The sequence below is a fragment of the Mytilus edulis genome, chromosome 2, assembly GCF_963676685.1.
Source record: "Mytilus edulis chromosome 2, xbMytEdul2.2, whole genome shotgun sequence".
In the NCBI taxonomy this organism is placed as follows: domain Eukaryota; kingdom Metazoa; phylum Mollusca; class Bivalvia; order Mytilida; family Mytilidae; genus Mytilus; species Mytilus edulis.
The window spans coordinates 59,613,363-59,632,002 of NC_092345.1; the positions used below are offsets into that span (position 1 = coordinate 59,613,363).

Below are 18,640 nucleotides of genomic sequence, written 5' to 3' on the forward strand. Positions count from 1 at the left end.
TGGATTACGATGATGTCGTGATGGCCATATGATGTCTAAAAGACGTCGTGTACAGCTTACGATGCATTTTAATTATATGCCGAAGGCATCAAGCGTTTTAAATTGTTTGATCAATATTGAATATATATTATATTGTACATTTACTTTCTGGTTTAATCATAAGACGGGAGACAGTGGGCTTGAAGGGTAAAACTTGACTCTGAGTCTCTGCATATAATGCCAATCAGGGAGAGGGAGAGGAAGAGGAAGAGGGAGGGGTATGAGTCTAGCAGGAAAGTACCAAAAGACCAAAAATAAAATAGATATAGCAGTGGAAAGTTCGGAATCGGATACCCATAGCACAGAGAAAAAGAGACAAAGAACTGGAAGTCCGATTGCAACTGAACAAGAAATCCATAAACAGGACCAAGAGCCCCAAAAGATGGAACAACAAGCGTCGACGCCTCCCCTAACTGATAGAAAACAATCTGATTCTTCTTCTAATGAAAATGGAGGTAAATATATGTTTTCCCCTATTCTCTTTATAAACAAACCAAAACAGAAATGTCGTATTTTTAATGATACATATACATGTTAATTTTACACATTATGAATATGCCTGTCAAAGTTTTGTCTCTTCAAAGATAATAAATTACACGTTGCTCTTTCAGATGGTGAAGTTGTCATCGATCCTTCGACAACAAAAGCTAAAACTAAACCATAGATTGGAAAAGGAAAAGGAAAAAAAGCAAACATCCGGAAGAACTTATAATACAGTGCAGTTTTACAGGGCGGAGGAACAGGAAATAGCTAAGTGGCTGGAAACGAAAAAATTGTTGTATGACATAGAGGATAAAGATTACAAGCAAAGGGCGCTGAAGAGACAATTATGGGAAACAAAAGCCGCAGAGTATGGAGTGAATTGTAAGTCAATAGATTAAATTTTTCCCACTGAAACTAGAATATTTTTGTCAATGGTTATCTCACAAATATTGTATTATCATATAGTTGTCAGGTTTAAAATGTGTATTTAAATATAATTTGCTCCCTTAAGGGGATTTTATTCACAAATTGTTCATTTAAAGATATTCGTTTATATTCAGTATTCGTGACATAATAATATATTCTTTGTAGATGCCGCTATTCAGAAATGGTATCAAACACAGAGAACTCGATTCTCAAAACTACGTGAGGGTCAACCAAAACACAAATCTACAAAACGGTCCGATGATGGTTTTTCGAGTTGTGACGATGAAGATCCAATTCCTCAAGGAGAAGGCAGTGAAAATGATAGTGACCGTGATAAGTTCATTCGACGAATTTTTGCTTTTCTTAGACCACACATCAAGTGAATAAGAAGAATACACCGGCAAGAGTAAGTGTACTTTATAAATATACGTCAAATGGATATGAGGACACTTTTTTCTTGTGTACAGTTATCGCCTAAATTTAACATTTTTAAACCAGATGATCTTTGATTGACCTTAATCACAAAACACACACTGTATCGGTACACACATGTATGATGAAATGCATTTACTATCATTGCAAATGTTCTGAAATTGCAGATTATTAACTGCGTCTTTACAGAGAACGGAAGTCTAGAAGTCAAATTTAAGTGTCCGTCCGACCGTTCGTCTGTCCGTCCCTAAAGGTGCCGTGTTAATGAAATAATTTAAATAACTTCGCAAGGCCGCACATATCTCAAATTTATTCAAAAGATTACAAATATGAATACACTATAAGCTTCCAGATTTTTATAGCTAAATTCCGGATTCACACGTAATGCGAAATGTTTCGCAATAGCGAATGCGTATTTACAAAACTCTTAAACATATTTAACGCTTCCATTCACATTGAACGGTCGTGTGAACGCAGAGACGTCGCCAATTTGCACTCGAATGCGAATTCAATACGAATTTTCATTTTCTGCCCGTGTGAACGCGGCATTTAACTTAACTAACATTAAATCAGACACTTCTGAAACTTGGTATAATCATATTATAGTATCATTATTATAGTAAAAAAAACATAGATAAATATATTATTTGGATATATTTTGCAGTTCAAGGACAAGTTAGCTTTAGCTGAGACAGGAGAACTAGCGGGTAGTGATGATAGTACGACAACAGGAGTTCTCGAACTTGAATCAAAACTGCCCTCAAAAAAGTACTCTGGTTATCATACCCCTAGACAACCATCAAGGAGTAGAAATTCCAAAGAAGACCGACCGGAAACACCTATTGTCGGCATATCTACACCCGGAACATCAAACGAGCTTCAGGACAAGCTGGTGGAGTTCATCACAAGAGATCAACGTATTAACAGGTCAACTCCTTTCTGTAAATATCTCGAAACCGAACTTGATCGTTCGCACGATTCATGTCTTGATCCAGCGTATGAAGAGATTACAACGATGCTTAACCAGTAAGTATATAATAATTCAACATATTCACTTCAGAATGGTATAGTAAATCATGTCCAAATCTCAAAATCAAATAGACTTTTTAGAACGTGGCGAATATTATTATTAGCGCATTTTCTTTACCATGGTATCCTATTTTTGCCTCTAATGATAGATTACCATTTTCTTTTATTAATTACGTCGGTATGTAATCCAATCACCTTCATATTCACATGTTAACAAATGTATCAGTAATTTGATGTAATTTAGAGATAAGAAAGGATATGGGGAGACGTATTAAATAAAAAAAAGCACACAAATCATTAAAACATGAAATTACAAACAAACGTTCACCTAATCTGTCCCAGTCAATGGGATAATTAAGGTCGTCAATCAATGGCCACAACCACACTGTTTTGAATATGATTCTATATAACGCATAACCTTTGTTTTTTGTCTGAGCGTCAATGATGGGTCTTGTGTATACGCAACGCGTCTGGCGTATTAAATTATAAGCCTGGTAGATTTTGATAGCTATTATTTGTGCTTTTCTCTGTCCTGTATGTTCTCCCATTTAATTATATTGTATTCCTGTCATGTAATGTTGTCATTTTGATGTTATATTTAACATTGCATTAAAAGTGGGAGGTTTGGCTAGCCACAAAACCAGGTTAAACCCACCATCTTTTCTTAAAATGTCCTGTACCAAGTCAGGAAATGACCATTGTTATATTATAGTTCGTTTCTGTGTGTGTTGCATTTTAGTGTTGTGATTCTGTTGTGTCGTTGTTTTCCTGTTATATTTGATGTATTTCTATCAGTTTTAGTTTGTAACCCGGATTTGTTTTTGTTTTTTTTTTCTCAATCGGATTATGAATTTTGAACAGCGGTATACTACTTGTGCCTTTATTTATAGGACACTGATTGACGAATTTCAATTACTATTGTAATGATTTAAAGAAGATTAACAAGTTAATTTTAAAAACGTTTGAAAATTTGCAGAAAGATCATATGTAAAAACGTTGTCGAAAATACAACAACAAAAGCTAATAAATACAACAGGTTGTAAATTTCATGTGTCCGATTTGCTTTTCTGAATGTATCCTCTTCAGGAACGCTCAAAGCCGAACATTTGAAAGCCAATGATGTATAAGATTCAAATCATTTGAAGAGCTACATGAACAATATAGGCAACAACAAATACATCAAAGACGCTTATGCAATTTCCAATTTGTTTTACTTTTTGAAAGAGTTTTGTGATTTTCTTAATTGTTTTAGATATTTTTAAAATCAGCTATATTCTTGCATTTTGTACAATTGAGGACAATTTTTAAGACCTGAATTGTGTAAAGAATACAATTGCTGTTCTTACTTTTATTGGATATCTTATTTTAAAGAAAAAAATGATTACAAAACATATTATAATTAATGTACAATTCCTCAAGAGGATTCTCCATAAATATATCATAAGTTAAGTTTGAAAATCATTATCATACAGAATGATTAAATAATGAAAAGTTCATTTCTTTCATTCTAATATGATATTATTGAATGTATTCTAATTAAAATAATTTAACATTCTGTTAATTGGACGGTGCTGTCTGACACCAGATTAAAAGATGATTTAACCTAGATTTAGTGATTGATGGTTATAGTTGGATTTATTTAATGGATGTTTGAAGTTCATCAACGTTATGATTATGTGATATGATGATAAATCATCGTTAGATGTGCATCATTAAGATTTATATAAATTAGAAACAAATGATGTTTTGTCCCTTGACGTTCCTTTAACGTGACATGGTTTTTCTTAATTTTCGTAGAATCAAACGACTTGTAAATGCTCTGTTGTAGTGATAAATATGTTGATGACTAGTTGTGCTATTGATAATCGTATCATATTACAATTCTTTCAAATAATTAGAAAACGACTACTTTAAAAATCCTTTCAAGCGTTCAGAATGTAAGGCGCGACATTTTTCTCAGTGCAAAAAGAAGAGTTACAACAATCGTAAATCATTACAAGATACGATATAAAGATACAGAAAATTAAAAAAAAATAAAAAAGAAGTTATAACGTCTTTCTAAACTGGTGGCTGCTAAATAGTTATCAAAGGTACCAGGATTATAATTTATTACGCCAGACGCGCGTTTCGTCTACATATGACTCATCAGTGACGCTCAGATCAAAATAATTATAGAGCCAAAAAGGTAAAAAGTTGAAGAGCATTAAGGACCCAAAATTCCAAAAAGTTGTACTAAAACAGGACAATATCAGTCATGTTTCGCTCATTATCAAATCCGGAATATGACAGTTGTTGTCCATTCGTTTGATGTGTTTCATTATTTGATTTTACCATTTGATTAGGGACTTTCCGTTTTAAATTTTCCTCGGAGTTCAGTATGTTTGTGATTTTACTTTTTGAATTATGGAAGTCAACTGCCTGCATTGATTGGTTTCACGTCCATATCAATCATTTTTTGAACTACCTCGGTGGGAGTCGAATGCCATGGCTAAGAGTCTCGAAAGACGTTTTTATTAATTAGATATTTGAAGTTATATTTAAGCATACAACTGGTTGTTGTTTAGAAGTATTAAAAACAATTGTTTTTGTATTGAGTCCCACGAGATGCATGTAAAATAAACGACACTTGGCCCGCATATAGCAATAGCTCAAATATAAAATGTATAGTAAAATGATTAACGCAAAAATTAACATCCAAGTTCCTTGACATGACGTTATCTCATTCGCTAGGATTAAGTCATTTGGTAATAAACAGGATTGATGTAATTTATTCTTTTTTGTTTCAATTCAACAAAATTCTTAAAATGTTTTACCAATGACGTAAGATTATACTTTATTGTTTCCTGAATAAAAGAGATGCACAGGCTAAAATCTAAAATGTCATAAAAGAAAATTATTTTGTCATATACAAACAGCAAAATTGTTAAATGTCACATTGCATAATCACATTGTCAATATTTTCTGAAGAGAATTTATTTTATAACATTCCTGAAGGAAATCAAAGACAATTTTAATGTTGTTAAACTAGAGCTTAAGACATCTTCGTTTATGATACTCGGTCTTCGCTGAAAACTATAAAACTGAGTAGGAGTTTTAACATGAAATAAAAACATGCTGAAAGTATACATACTGCTCTGGGTTAATTTTAAATCTGACAGTTACATAGAATGTCATTTCATAATCCTACTTAAACCAATATAATGTCATTTTAAATATAAATCTTAAGGTGCGCCAACAATCCATAGCATATGCTTAGTACATAAAACATTTCAACTCAGTATATGATATGATTGAAAGCACAATGGTATCTCAAAAAACAAAACAATAATGTTGCAATCTGATCTCATTGAACACAACTTAAAAGCACAAGAATTTGCTTTGGGATATATGTACAAAACTCTTAATTTTAAAATAAATGTTGAATAACTGTATGCGTTTCCCACTGCAAATCGTGAAATTGGTCATATCTATAAACGAGGAGAAGATGAACTTGTGCTATCTGCTTAGATTTTTTCTGCTCAGATTTGTAGTCTACATTCTCATCACAAGTTCCAAAGAAATTGCACTCAGAACAAAAAGTAACAAACATATTTGCTTCCTGTAAACTAACTGAATTATATGAAAAAGGAACTTCGTTTCCCATTGCGAACTTGCTTTTTGATGATACACCCATCTTCTTGTGAAAATAACATAATAAATGTTTTGGAAATATTACGGGGGTTGTACAGGAAGTCATGCTCATAAATAAAATTGAGAATGAAAATGGGGAATGTGCCAAAGAGACAACAACCCGACCATAGAAAAAAACAACAGCAGAAGCTCACCAACAGGTCTTCAATGTAGCGAGAAATTCCCGCACCCGGAGGCGTCCTTCAGCTGGCCCCTAAACAAATATATACTAGTTCAGTGATAATGAACGCCATACTAATTTCCAAATTGTACACAAGAAACTAAAATTAAAATAATACAAGACTAACAAAGGCCAGTTAAGTATATCCTGACTCATTCCTTATTCCGGCTGAATAGGAATTTGTTGTTAGAGACAGAAAAAAATGCTAACACAATGTTTTATATGTTTTTTACCAAAAAGCTCAAGAAAAAACTCAAAAATAAAATAAAGAATCATCATGAAAAGTATACAGATCCTCAGATTAATATAACTAACAAGTATCTTAAGTTTTATGCAATAATCATAGACCGTTTCTGAGATACGGCGCGATATGTGAACACCCCCTCCCCCTTTTATTTTACAAAAAAAACTCAATTACTCTAAAATAAAATTTGAATCAACTCCAAAATATATACAGATCTTCAGATTAATATAACTAAGAAGTGTTTAAAGTTTTAAGCAATAATCATAAATCATTTTTGAGATACGGCGCGACATGTGAAAAAAACACCACCCCTGTTTTAGTTACAAAGTCACGTAACTTAAAAAGTTTAAATCTTATTTACACCAAAAAGTATACAGATCGTTTGAACATCATAAGAAACAACTATGTTAAGTTTCATGAAATTTGAATAAGTCGTTCTCAAATTACAGTGCGGCATGTTTACGCCGGACAGACAGACGAACGGATAGACGGACAGACGGACGCTGGACATTTGTACTTGTTTGGCCTTATAACTATTTTGATATGAGCGTCACTGATGAGTCCTATGTAGACGAAACGCGCGTCTGGCGTACTAAATTACTAGTATAATCCTGGTACTTTTGATAACTATTGTATACCATAATATGTCGGGTCAAAATGTTGATGGCCGTATAAAAATTCATATGATTTTGAGATAGATTATGAAAGGTCTCTTTTAACTAAATATCGATTTCTAATATTTCAATTTTAAGTAATGCATTATTAATTTTAATTGTATATTAAACAGAGGAACAAAATTTCCGAAAGACAAAAAAAAAAACAATGTCCATTGCCATACTTCCTTCTTTTTCACTCACAGTTTACCTCATAAATATAGCGATGGGATAAGTTGTACAAATTTATCTTATGAAAAACTATACTTATTAAATATTTCAAAACAATATGTGTATAAGTCATAACCCTTTTATTCATATATCATAACTTGTTACCAGACTATTCGTTAAGCAAAATCCTAGTTTTTTAATGCAACTGTATACGATGCATATCTTGCTGACATATGAAATAACGTTCTTCGTTGCATTTATGATCGTTCCAACCATTATTTTCTAGAATTAAACAGTTTTCGTTGTCCCCTCCATTTGGTTCTCCTGGGTTCCATTTAGTGAAATTCATAGTTGCTCCGGATGACCATATCCAAATACTTTCAATAACATCATCTCTTGCTCCAAGCCAATATACTAAAGAAGACCAAACAAAAGAATATGCTCAATACGGTACATTCACGACTTAGAAGGTTCAGATTAAACTCAGTCAGGTGGTGCTGAAAGGGTGACGTAAAATCCTGACTTTTGAAAAAAACACATAAAAAGTTTAAAAAATAAAAAGGTTCCTCTAGATCTATCGGTAAAACTGTCATTATAAAGATGCTTAATTTCTTGATTGACACCATATTTGTAACGTCTGGGGATTTTTTTTAAAAATTAATCGACATTCGGGAACTCACTGTGCTCCTCTTTTTTCTTTCATTCATGTGTGAACGCTTTCATACAGGAGTTTCTCAGGGAGAATTAAAAGAAGATAGCATATAGACGGTGCTTTTTCACTATATAATCCAAAGTAAAGTGAATACGTTGAATGCATCAAACCCATCGAACTTGACATTTAGTATATCACAGATACAATTAAGTCTGTTTACAACAGAATAGATAGTCTTAAGCCTCATAATTGTGGACACTTAATATGATATTCCGGAGCTTACGTTTCCTACCTTGATTTTCTTGATAGAGGGTTGATACTTGAAATTATTAAAAAAAAAAGGTCATAAGTGGTAAAATTGAAGTCAAAACTCCAAAAGTTTGGACCGGTTTATCTATTCATAGATGACGACGGTATAATTTTTAATTGTAGTAACTACTATCAAATCTTCTTTCCAGCGAATTCGGCATTACCAAATGAGATATATCATGTTTAAGTTACATGACATATATGGAGCAGAATCTTTCTACCCTTCAAAAACACATCTGCTGATTTTTGTTGGGTTCGTATTACCAAGTTGTCGTATTGAGTTTTTGTGCTATAAAATATTGTTTGACCTTTCGTTATTTTTTTTCTTTCTTTTACATGGCGTTGTCTGTTTGTCTTCAACTTATGAGTTTAAATGTCCCTTTATGTAATTTTTTTATCTCTTTATCTCAAAATATAACTCATAATTCAGTACATGATTATCTGATGGATCATATGACTATTGTGAGTAAAACTAAAACAAAAATGTCAAGATTAACATGAAATAACATTATAACGTTTGTACCTTCCTTATTGTATTACATAAATGCACATATATATCGGAAAAAAGTGTCCGAGCATCCCCAAAACACGTGTGCGTGTGATTAAAAAGTACCATTAACCAATGTTTGACATACTTGATTCCTTTTTTCTAGCACCCCATTGGTATCTGTTTGATGACCTGTAGATGTCTTTGGATGTCATTTTATTACCCCTTATACAATTTTTTATAAATATGAAGTGCGGATAGAGATAAAAAAAAAAAGAAAAACACACAATCTTGTTTGAGTTTAGTTGGAAACTAATTCATTGTATATTTTAATGGTAACGAATGTAACTATGATGATGTATATGATGATGTAGTTAGACGTTAAATAGTTATCAAAAAGGACCAGGCTTATAAATTGGTACGTCGGTCACGCGTTTCGTCTAAATAAAACTCATCAGTGACGCTCAGATCAAAATAGTTAGACAGACAAACAGGTATAAAGTTGAAGAGCATTGAGGACCAAAAATTCCAAATAAATTGTACTAAATAGGGCTGAGGAAATCTATACCTTGGATAAGAAAACCTTAGTATTTCGTATAATTCATACTTTTGCATCCACTTGATTTATGAAATAACTTTATAATTGATATTCATGTCAACACCCAAGTGCTGACTACTGGACTGGTGATACCCTAGGTGACGAAACGTCTACCAGCAATGGCATCGACCCGGTGGTATAGATAGTTATCAAATGTACCAGGCTTGTAATTTGATACGCCAGATGCGCGTTTCCTCTCCATAAGACTCATCAGTGACGCTCAGATCAAAATAGTTAGTAAGCCAAACAAGTATAAAGTTGACTAGCAATCACAATATGTTTAGGAGGATCAATGGTTTCAGATTTAAACTGAAATTAAAACAAAACTTTCGTGTTTTACACGTACCTTTATTCGGATTTAGGGATGAATGTTCTAAAGCTTTTTCTTCCAAAGTTGATTTTATTTCTAGGAGACGAGCATCATGTTCTCTACATGAAACCTGTAAATATAGAATAAATATTCAATATGGTTACATCTTAAATCAAAATTACAGACAGTTATCGAACTTTACTTGATTTTTATGTGGAATATGGATCGCAAAGCTCTAACTGACTGGACCGCCCTTCGGAATTTATAGATTAGGGCTGTTTTGATCTATTGTAAACATTGATGCTTTCGCAGACTATTAGTTTCGATTTGATAACACGAAACTTGTTCTCAAATTGTCACCCATTACATCAATACTGTTGATTTATACAACCAGAGCCATGTGTATACTTACCTGGTTCAACTATTTGCGAGACAGGTGTTTTAAACGATCATGAAATTAGAGAAAATACCCGACATGCAAATATTCCACAAATTAAATTTTATTGAACCAAAATATTCAATAAGAAGTATTACCACTGAACATTTCTAAAACATCTTTATCAGTCTGTGTGAGCTGAAAATTGCATTTCGTCGATCAAAGCGCGATAACTGACACTTCATAAGTTTATTAAAATGTTAGTGTGAGGAGGCAAGACCGTGCGTCTAAGTTCCTAAAAGGGAAAAGAAAGGAACAAAATTCTGATCTTTTGATAGCTAGAAGCGGGATATCCACGGTTCGATTCCTGTCCTAGTCAATCCCTTGCCTTGTCATTGTATATAAAATTCTATTGTATTCGATTTGATCGACAACAAGAAATTTTGTTTTCTCGTTTTAGAAATATAACTAAATAACTCACCGCTGATTCAAACCAATCTAATTTTGATCTGCTTACAAAATAGCAGGCATTGCTACTGCGAAACCAGCCAGCATTGCATTTATAAATACTAACTTCTTTAACTCCGACTTCTGTCACTGAAAAAAGAACAATCTTCCGTTTATCACCAGCAGCTCATCGATTGGTTTCCAGTTTGAATGTACATGTCATTCCAGTTTAACATAGTGAAAAACAAGATAACTTATACTTAAATGTTTTAAGTGGACTAAATTTTGGATCAATTGGACAACACACAAGCGAGGAAAATAAGAATCAAAAGCCAGTTGTATTGTCTTCATTTAACCCACATATACAATACAAAACGGAAGTTTAGGGCAATACATACACTTATTAATACTGGAGTCATATTATTGCCAGGAGGATGAATAGTTTTGTTTCCTAGACGGCAGCTTACCGTATAACTTTAAACACTTCAAACGATAAAAACTAACGACCTAATGCATAACAAAACAAAAACGGTGGACGGCAACAAACGAAAGCCGAGTTACAGGCTCCTGACTTTGGACAGGAAAACAAAGAATATGTCGGGGTTATAGTAGAGCGCCTAGAACCCCTTTTCATTCACTAAATATATGCAAGATCTTTTCCTGTACAGTTTTTATTGAATGTTTATGTGTACCTTATGTAAATCTTATTTTAAGATTCTAAAGGTAAACGGAGGTATATAAGTATCATAGTCATCTGAACTCCTCCTGCCCGACTGTAAAACTGTAGAATATGTGTGGAATATATATTTATCTCCTCACTCACAAACATACACACAGTCACAGACTCACAAACGTTAAATCGTAATGAGGATGTTAAATCAAATCCTCGTGTAGAGAGATTACGATGTTCCCTACACAATAAAGAATTCCCATGTATAAAAGAATCGTGACGGTATATGGCTTTTGCAAGGAGTACTTCTGGTCTTATCAAATATACCCTCTTTTTCTTTCGGATCTTCCAAGTTTGCCGAACTTGCTTATTGAACTAATTCATAATCCTAAAAGTCACTGAAATAAACCTACAATACCCAAAATTATCCAATATGTAAGTTTCTCACTATCACATACATGACTAAATGTGAAAATACAAGTACATACCTTTACCAATGTGTTGATCCGGTTTAACACTACTTGGTTCCGGTTTAACACTTATTTGTTCCGATTTAACACTTATTTTTTCCGGTTTAATACTTTGTTGATTCAGTTTATCTCCATATTCATGGACGTTTTTACTATTTTTCGTAATTGCTATAATAGACAAGGTTAAAGATAAAATTGTTAAAGCGCACATAATTTTGAAAATATGCTTTTCCACATATGATGCAACATCCCGGCAATGTGTGCCGGGTAGGCATTTAATCCAGTGAGTATGTTTTCTTTGTGTATTGTGGTATTCCTCTTCGAACTCAGCAGCTGAAGAGAAATTATTGTTATCTTCAAGTGTAAGCATTATACTTCCCATTGATTACTCCAAGTTTTTATATGAGAAAAGTAACGTATACTTGTAAGACTGTGTCGCAGAAACAAGTTAAAGATGAATTTAAATCTGTAATAAAAAGAATATTGTAATTCATATTTTTTCAGCTACAAAAGAAAAACAATTCCAAAGCGAATGATTAGAGGCCTTGGGGACGAAACGACCTATTTAAAAAGCATATTTATTTAAACATAAAAAAATAGTTTCATTCATGTACTTGTTATCACTCACTTCTGGTGTATGTCTACAAATAATTATGCTTAGTACACAATAGCAAAATCTAAATTTTCAAATAAGGAACTTCATTTATTACAATTTGTGATAACAAGATAAAGTGAGGATAGACCTAAAATATAGGAGCAAGATATTTTCGTTTTTCTTCTTTCTTATCATACCATCATTTTCTAAAGCGGGTATTGTATAGTGATTGTGGGTGTCTGTCTATCTGATTGTTCGTCACTCTGTTCAACTTTTTGTTTGTATCCAAAACTGCTTATGAATCGTGTTTTTAAGATTTTTATGAAATTTTCACAGAATCTCTTATATTTCAATTCTCTTTATCTGGATGCTTTCTAGTTGACTTTTGGATGACATTGCAAAATACTTTGTCATATCTGCACACTGTAATACATATTTGATGTCGGTCCTTCTGCATACTCCTGATCATTATTTAATGATATTTCCCAGAACCTCACCATATCATAATGAATACCATTGTGCACGTCCTACCTTATGTTGGTCCGAATTGGGTTATTTTTTTCTAAGCCAAATATGGACTTCGGACGGAGTGGTTGTTTCCTTTTGTTAGCTTTACTCAACAACCTCTAGCTTTTTGGGAGTGTTTTTTGTATAAATAACAGATCTTAAAACTTTTTTTAAAATTGTACTTTTACAACTTAGGCCGCATTTCTTTCTAACCAAACTTTTGTAAACGTTGTGTCGCGTTTGTTGTTGTTTTCTAAACGCTACAAAAGTAGAAACAAATACATCGTTTAATAAGTCTTTATCGACCCTGTTTGAATTTTCAATAATGCATGCACATGTTGTTGGTAAACAGACTTTTTACAAACGTAGAAACAAATACTTCGTTTAATCAGGTTGAAATTGGAAATAAGTGTAGCGTTTGTACGAACAAACGACAAGCGACAAACTGCAGACGCATTTGTAGCGTTTGTATTGCTTGTCAAAGTTTATGTAAACTTTGCAAACTTATGTTAGAAACAAATGATTAAAACATGTGCGCGCTTAGCCGTTTGCATCGTTTGTGTTAGGAAGAAATGCTCCTTTAATTTAAATTGTATGTGTATTTCTGGTCATCAGTTATCGGTAGTTCAAATTCTGATTTATATATTTACATGTATGCTTACCATTGATTCAGATTAATGTCTATATCCTAAATCATACAGTTGAAATCATGACTCATATCAATATGGATAATACACATTTTTATCTCTATCAACATTTCAAGAATTTATTGTGTAGAATGTTTACAGATGATAAAAAAAGATTACTTTTGTTCATTTGATAGTATGTCAAACAACTGCACTTATTTAGATGTGTATTGTTGACTATCTGATAGTATAAAAGGTGAACGGTTATTTTAAGCTTATTTTTTATAAGAACACTTGCTATACAACTAAAATTACGTGACTGCTTATGAACCTATCCGTTTCATTCGATCTCACTTTTGCTAGAGGGAAAACGGTACTTTTTATTCTGTCATAGGCGACAGTACTAACATTTTCTAAATTTACCACTTTTATAATAAAAACCAAGATAAAACAGTTATGTGTGGTGTTAGTACTTTATGATTCTGTTTTAAAAATTGAAGCCAAATAGTATCATAACCAACTTCCAACGGAGGTTGCATATGTTATCCATGCCCGCCGTTATTTTACACCAAAATTATGAACTTATTGAAATCTTTTCAAATAATTCTTTAGAAAATATTTCAATATTTTCAAAATTTATATTGTAAATATACACACTGTAGTTATTCATAGTTATATAAAAACTAGTGTACACAAAAGGCCAACCTAATGCTGGTAACATGTAATAATACCATTTTCCCTATAGAAAGCTCATGAGATTTTTAGTATTTCACTTTTGCGTGGATTGATGTTCGGTAGAACTTGTTACTTGAATATCATAACGAGAACATGAAAAAGTGATTAAAATAGGAACCATGTCTTGCACTTGACAGAAACATCTAGCAGGATTTTGAACTTGCTAGTTTACAAATGTGGCATAAGTGAATGCAGGTGGACAGGTTATGGGTCAGTTATAGCAACAAATGGACAAAAGATAGTTTACTTTGGGAGAAAAGATAATATCCATAGAGGTGTAGCCATCATATTGAATACTAGCAAGAAAGCAAGTAAAGCTTTTATAGAATGGAAACCTATAGATGAGAGAATAATAACTGCATTCCTTTCAAAATATGTTAAACTTACTCTAATTCAATGATATGCACCAGCTATTAAACGAAGTAGACATTGAAACTAAAACCGACTTCTTTGAAAAGCTAAGAAGTGAGATGGAAGGAGTGCTAACCCATGATGTTGTACTGGTTAATGGAGATTTGGATGCAAAAGCAGGTAGTGACAACATCGGAGTGGAGAGAATAATGGGTAACAACGGATGTGGAACTTGTAAGGAAAACGGAAATCTACTGATAGAATTTTGCGGACTAAATGATCTGGTTATTGGTGGTACAATGTTCCAGCACAACGATATACATAAACTTACATGGACATCGCCAAACAGGAGAGGCAAAAATCAAATTGACCATCTAATGATAAATGGCAGATGGTGGCATTCACTAAAAGATGTATCTGTAAAAAGAGGGACATACTGTGGAAGTGACCGATACCTGATTATTGGCAAAATAAAATTGAAGCCCAAGAAAGCTCCGAAGATGAACGAGCTGAGCAGGAAAACATTTGATCTGCAGATACTGAAGGACAACAAAATAAGACAAAAATTTAATACTGAAGTAAAAAAAAAGATACCAAGTACTTCGTGAAATTGATGATAACAATGAATCATGGGTGAAAACATAACTGAAATTTAGGATTATATCAAGGACATTTATACTAAGACAGCTGAGAAAGTATTTGGTTTGTGGAACAGAAAAAGAAAACAATGGCTGTCAGACAAGACCTGGGAAAACATCAAAGAAAGGAGAGCCATAAAAATAAAACTTAATGCAGCTAAATCTAACAGATTGAAAACCAAATTGCAATCAGAATATAGAGATAAAGAAAAAAAAGTTAAAAAAAGGTGCAAAACATGATAGGAGAAACTATGTTGAAGAACTTGCAAATGAAGCTGAAGAAGCGTCAAACTGAGGAGAGCTCAGTGTAGTATACAAAATCACTAGGCAGCTCTGAGGAAAGTCTAGGAATAATGTTGCACCAGTACTATCCAAAGAGGGGAAGCTACTAACTACAGACAAGGAAAAGTTAGATCGTTGGGTAGAACACTTCAAAAATATCCTGAATAGGGCTGAAACAAACGATGATATACCTGGCATTCAACTGTTGGTGGATGAACTTAAAATAGACACAGACGCTGTATGCAAAAACGAAATCCAAAAGGCAATAAGACAACTAAAAAATGACAAAGCACCAGGCATAGATAACATCAGTGCAGAACTACTAAAATCAGACAGAGTCAACAAGCGAGTTACTACATTATATATTTACCAACATATGGATAGATGACGTAATACCAACTGAATGGGACAAAGGCATTATTATAAAACTGCAAAAGAAGAGATACCTGAAACTTTGCAACAACTGGCGAGGAATATCACTACTTTCAATCCCTAGTAAAGTATTCCTCAGAGTCATGAAGAATATAATTACTATTCCATCAACAATAAGCTGCGTGAAGAACAGGCAGGTTTTAGAAATATCAGAGGCTGCATTGACCATCTATTTGACCATTCTACGACAAGTATAAATGTAGTGTATTGCACAATGGACAGCTTTCTGATTGGTTCTCAGTGAATACAGGCGTCAGACAAGGATGACTAATCTCTCCTCTTCTCTTCCAAATAGTTCTTGACTGGTGTATGAGATCAACCATAGGAAATGGAAACACTGGAATAAGATGGACACTTTCTTAATGATTTAGACTTTGCAGCTGACATTTGCTTACTATCCAGCAACAGAACACTAATACAAAAGAAAACTCCTAGAATCAATACTATGTCAAACAAACTTAGGCTCAAAATAATCATCGAAAAAACGAAAGTCATGTCAATCAAAGACCAATCAAATAAAATCCCCAAAAAAGATTGGATCCTAAAACATCGAGGACATAGAAGACTTTACATACCTAGGCAGTGTAATACGCAGTGACATCAAAGCAAGAATGAGTAAAGCTAGGACATCCTTCTGTCAACTCATACCAATCTGGAAATTGTCATCCCTTGCCAGAAACACTAAACTTAAAATTTACAACAGCAGTGTCAAATCTGTACTGCTTTACGGCTCAGAATGTTGGAGAATTATAAAAACTGACTTCAACATATTGGCTGCATTCCACAATACCTGCTCGAGAAGAATATGTAAAATCTTTTGGCCCAACAAAATAACCAATCAGGAACTATTCAAACTGACAGCACAAAGAGACATAAGAGAGGACATAAAAACAAGAAGATGGAAATGGATAGACCATGTCTTAAGGAAAGAACCAGCAAACATCGCTAAAGTGCCACTGAGATGGACTCCAACTGGCTAGAGGAAAAGGGTAGACCGAAAGAAACATAGTGGAAAGCGAGATGAAGGAGGTTGGGATGTCATGGCGAGAAGTAGAGAAAAAGCACATGACAGAGGGTTATGGAGAGAGCTAGTGTCGGCCTTATGTGCATCAAAGCACGAAAAGGATTAAGTAAGTTAAGTAAGTTTACAATTGTAACCGTTTGCAAGATTAGTCACCCTAACAGGACACATAATGTTGACCCCGAGCCTAACGTTCTTTGCTCTTACTTCTAAGTGCTGGGTACTCAGCTGAGAAGCAGAAAAATCCGATTTTTAAATCTTTGGTTTGACATGGTCGGCGAACTCCCAATCTCACTAGATCACTTAGGCGGTTCGTGTGTGTCTTTGTTAATAATGTTCCTGTTTAGCTAACTCAAAGAGCTTTTCTCATCACTTGGCGTCCGTCGTCCGTCGTTAACTTTTACAAAAATAATCTCCTCTGAAACTACTGGGCCAAATTTGATAAAACTTGGCCACAATCATCATTGGGGTATCTTGTTTGAAAAATGTGTCCGGTGACCCGACCAACAAACCAATATGGCTGCCATGGCTAAAAATAGAACATAGAAGTAAAATTAAGATTTTGGCTTATATCTCTGAAACCAAAGCATTTAGAGCAAATCTGATTGGTATAAAATTGTTTATCATGTCAAGATCTATCTGCCCTGAAATATTCAGATGAATCGGAGAACCCGTTGTTGGGTTGCTGTCCCTTAATTGGTAATTTTAAGGAAATTTGCCGTTTTGGTTATTATCTTGAATATTATTATAGATAGAGATAAATTGTAAACAGCAATAATGGTTAGCAAAGTATGATCTACAAATAAGTTAACATGACCAAAATGGTCAGTTGACCCCTTAAGGAGTAATTGTCCTTTATAGTCAATTTTTAACAATTTTTTGTATTTTTTTGTAATCTATTACTAAAACCTTCTCCTCTGCAACTACTGAGACAGATTTAACCAAACTTGTCCACAATCATCATTAGGGTATGTAGTTTAAAAAATGTGTCCGATGACCCTGCCCACGAACCAAGATGGCCAACATGGCTAAATATAGTACATAGGGTAAAATGCAGTTTTTGGCTCATATCTCTGAGACCAAAGCATTTAGAGCAAAGCTGCTGTAGATAATATTGTTAATTAGATCAATCTGCCCTGAAATTTTCAGACCAATCGGGCAACTTGTTGTTGGGTTGCTGTCCCTGAATTGGTAATTTTAAGAAAATTTTGCAGCTTTTGGTTATCATCTTGAATATTGTTACAGATAGAGATAAACTGTAAACAGCAATAATGTACAGCAAAAAAAGAGCTACAAATAAATCTGCATGACCAAATTGGTCAATAGACCCCTTGAGGAGTTATTGTCCTTTATAGTCAAATTTAAAAAATTTCATAAATTTTGTAAATTTTGTAAATTTTTACAAAATATTTTCCATCGTCAAAAATTTCGTAAATTTTTGTAAATTTTTACAAAATATTTTCTACGGTTAAGTTCGTAACCGATAGAGTTATTGTAAGCAGCAAGATTGTTCAGTAAAGTAAGATCTACAAACACATCACCAACACCAAAACACAATTTTGTCATGAATCCATCTGTGTCCTTTGTTTAATATGCACATAGACCAAGGTGAGCGACACAGGCTCTTTAGAGCCTCCAGTTTATATTGTCTTAGACCTGCACAAATATTAAAATAATCAGAACGTGTTTGAAAAAGGGTTGCTGTGTCAGTAGAATAGATATTTAGGTTATCCTAAGCAATTGTGATATATAGTATTGATGTTGCTTTTGTTCTTGTTGGCTGTAATACTGAATTATACAGTTGAAG

The 18,640-nt window shown here is 33.5% G+C and overlaps 1 protein-coding gene across 1 annotated transcript; it reads left to right on the forward strand.

The window, feature by feature from the left end:
* Positions 1 to 14,510: 14,510 nt before the first annotated feature.
* Positions 14,511 to 15,068, forward strand: LOC139510936 (craniofacial development protein 2-like). The gene has a single exon (XM_071297489.1). The coding sequence runs from the start codon at positions 14,511 to 14,513 to the stop codon at positions 15,066 to 15,068; it is 558 nt and encodes a 185-aa protein (XP_071153590.1).
* Positions 15,069 to 18,640: the final 3,572 nt, after the last annotated feature.